Source organism: Volvox carteri (assembly GCF_000143455.1).
Source record: "Volvox carteri f. nagariensis unplaced genomic scaffold VOLCAscaffold_28, whole genome shotgun sequence".
NCBI classification, from domain to species: Eukaryota; Viridiplantae; Chlorophyta; class Chlorophyceae; order Chlamydomonadales; family Volvocaceae; genus Volvox; species Volvox carteri.
The window spans coordinates 21,332-24,869 of NW_003307571.1; the positions used below are offsets into that span (position 1 = coordinate 21,332).

General features: G+C 57.3%; 1 protein-coding gene across 1 annotated transcript in view; it reads left to right on the top strand.

Annotated features, from left to right (window-relative positions):
• VOLCADRAFT_92760 (uncharacterized protein) overlaps window positions 1-3,538 on the top strand; it is a gene marked incomplete at both ends in the record, with an annotated part of 9,234 nt that overhangs the window by 2,590 nt on the left and 3,106 nt on the right. Inside the window, 5 exons of the mRNA XM_002952103.1 lie at window positions 21-1,076; window positions 1,277-1,348; window positions 1,586-1,657; window positions 2,247-2,290; window positions 2,796-3,021. Coding sequence (XP_002952149.1) covers window positions 21-1,076; window positions 1,277-1,348; window positions 1,586-1,657; window positions 2,247-2,290; window positions 2,796-3,021 — 1,470 coding nt within the window. The remainder of the gene's footprint in view (window positions 1-20; window positions 1,077-1,276; window positions 1,349-1,585; window positions 1,658-2,246; window positions 2,291-2,795; window positions 3,022-3,538) is intronic.

A 3,538-nucleotide genomic window follows, 5' to 3' on the forward strand; every position in this document is an offset into this window, starting at 1 on the left:
GTTTACGGCCGGCCCCACAGAAACGAATGAGGACCGCCTCTTTGCCGGCGCCCAGAGCCGCTACGGCAGCTTCATCGCTGGCGTGAATACCGCCGGCCAGGGGATAGTAATTATGCAGATTGACGATGTCATCCTCGGCAGGCTGGAGAGCAGCCACGCGTTCGGCCACCGCGTGACGTTCGCCAACGTGGATGCAGCTTCCCTGCTGCCTTTCATAACTTCTCGTTTCGCTGGGGTGACGGTGGGGCAGTTTAAAGTCTCCTCAGCGACGCGGATTTCCGTGGAGCCCTCCTCCGCTGTCCCAATGCTCTACAGCGCCAGGCTTCGGTTCCCCGTTTACGATGTCGGCAGCGACAGGGCCCGCCCCGAAGACAAGCACGCATCGGATGGCAGCGCCCTCCTGCTCATCCCACACGGCGGGATGTTCCGGGGCGGGCCGTTCCGCAAGTTTAAGGCGTGGGTCGCGTGCGGCAACGGTGACAGTCCCGACGCCGGACGCGTGGAGCTCGCCATCAGGGAATCCGCTCCCGACGACTTCGTCACTCAGCTACAAGCAGCGGCCGATAGCAGCACGCCCCTTTACGTGTATGGTGCCAAGATCAGCCCCTCCAATAGCAAAGCTTATATGAATAGCGTCTTCCTCAGCGGCTCGCTTGTAGCAGCAGCGAGTGCCCCCGGCAAACGCCCTCCCAAACGAGTGCACACCTTCCAGGCGGCTGTTCAGCGAACTACCGCAGCCACCGTGCCCGCCGACACGACTGATATGGTATTGGCTTGGGAGCAGCGTAGCCGCAGTGCCCTTGTTTTACCGTCGGATGGTCCACACGCCTCGGCCACCCTGTCACCCAACCCCACTTCTGTCACTGTAGTCGGCTCACTACCGGTCCTCCCGCTCGTCCTCACAATCGGCAGCCGCAGTTATCCGGTGTGCACTGACAGCATCGCCGTCATGCAACAGTTGCCGAACTACGACGAGTTCTTCGGCAGCGCCAGCTTTGCAGACGATAATGATCGTATGGCGTACGCTGCTTACGACTCGTTCACCGTCACCGGTACCATCACCACCAAGACAGAAGGTCGAACAACGTTCATCACGGCTCTGCAGGAATGACTCGTTCTTGCGTGTTCATCCACTTGCGCTGCCGTCCGCTGCACGTCGTCCAACTTTGCTATGGCTTGCACCTGTCCCCTCCCTTCACTTCCATCTAGCCGCCCCTGGATGGCGTTAAATGCCAGCGTTGAGCGGCTGTCTAGCCGCGCAACGACACGCTTGCAGGGCTGGGTGCATTCCGTGCACTTGTGGGTTCGACTCCCACACAAGTTGGCGGCGTCCCTCGCATCTACACTGGTGAGTGTATGAACGGTATGACCGGTTTCGCTGGTATAAGTTAGGGTGTTGACGCACGAATGCTGTACCGGTTTGACATTCGTGCGTGTCTCATTCGTATCCACCTCTTGCCGCTTCCCCGCTCTCCCTGAAGCATGCTCTGCTGTGCGTGTCCCACTCGCGTATATGATGGTTGGACATAACGAATTGCCCCGATTACCGGGCTTGTCTTCACCCGACCTTTGCGCTGTCGTGCAGGTTTGCATGTGTTGAAGCTGCTGCTCCGGCAAGCCTTCGTGCTGTTCTCTTCACTGTCCTCCGTTAGGCGCGGTAAGTGTGCATTATGACGCAACGCACATATGTGCGTTGCGGCACGTTAGTGCTTGTCCGTCGCACGAGAACGTGCCAGCAAGTGTACGACATACGTTGTTTTGCATGACCTCGTTTTGTGTCGGTTTTCGTTTTTATTTACGTACATCCTTTACTACGACATAGCGACTCGCCGTTGTGACGGCGTCCACGCATACGTGTGCACGATGTCCGCGGAATCACGTCATGTTAACATGTGTACGACAACTTTGGTGTCGTTTCTTTTTATGCACGCGCAAACTATTTTATGTCAGTTCTCCTTGTACATGTTTTGTGTAGAACTGTTTATTTTAGATGTATGTATATTGCGTGTCAAAGCAAGTGCTTAACGGCCGCGATAATTAGTCTGTATTACCGGTGTTCATCTTGCTGCTTATTATTTCTCTTGCTTTTTCGACATAGCGAGTTTTCGCGATATCCGGCCCTGCTTCTGCACAACCGTCACGCGTCGTCGCTGCAATGCGTTGCATATTTGCGTGTATCGTGGTTCCTGGTGCCGAGCATTTCCATGCCGCGCTTTTCCTGCGAGGTCTCCATCGCGCGCGCTAAGTGTGCGATGAGTTGGCGTCCATATGTGTCGGCGCATCAGATGAGGTGCGATGCGATGCACTGCCCGCACAGTCTTGTGTCTGGATTATAAATACACGCCCTCCTGTCACTCCGTGTTATATGATTGCACCCACGCTATTCCGTCTGACCGTCTGACTGTCTGTCATTCCTTCCGGATTGCCACTGCCGTCTGTCTGCAGTCTCCTGCGCTGACACATACGGGGTCCCATCCGTCGCTCTTGCCGCTCGTCCGTCCGTTCGAAATGCCTATTGCCTGAAGCGGCTCTGGCGTGTATAGCAGGTACATATGTGATCGTGTTAGCGTGCCTCCATGCCTCTCCGACACCCTTCGGCACCTCTTCGCCGCCAGTCTCTATTTCCGCACGGCGGTCGTGTATCCGGTGTTGGCAGTTGTGATGCTCCACGTACGCTGCTATGGTGCCATGTATACCTATTCCCGTACCGCTGCCTTTGCCGTCTCCGGCCGTTTATGTGTTGCATATATCCCGTTCCTTTCGAACATGTTGTCGCCGCTGTCCACCCATCGCAGGTCCTGCGATGTATACTCTGCTTGGTCGACAACGAGGACCCTAATAACACACGGACCCGACGTATGAGCGCCACTGGATCCACATTTCGGCCGCCACGGCTACGCGTCACCACAACGGATGTCGTGCCAGTACACCGTCCTGCCGCCTATACGGCGGTGCTGGCTGCTGCCGATCGCGCGACCATGCAGGCACCGCGGCTTCTGCCATTCGCCGTGCACTCCACAGGTATGCTCCCGGCCCGACTTCCGCCCCCTTTCGGTCCTCGTCGTGACCGTACTAGTATCCGCCCCCATGTCACTCCGTGTTATATGATTGCACCTGCGCTATTCCGTCTGACCGTCTGACTGTCTGTCATCCCTTCCGGATTGCCGCTGCCGTGTGTCTGCACACACGTTTGCAGCCGTTCATATATTGTATATATCCCGTTCCTTTCTAACATGTTGTCACCGCTGTCCACCCGTGGCAGGTCATGCGGTATGGGCTCCACTTAGTCGACAGCGAGGGCCCTATTAACACACGGACGCGACGTACGAACGCCGCAGCAACACGTCACCACGACGGATGTCGTGCCAGTACACCGTCCTGCCGCCTATGCGGCGGTGCTAGCTGCTGCCGATCGCGCGCTTATGCAGGCACCGCGGCTTCTGCCATTCACCATGCACTCGACAGGTATGCTCCCGGCCCGACTTCCGCCCCCTTTCGGTCCTCGTCGTGACCGTACTAGTACCCGCCCCCATGTCAC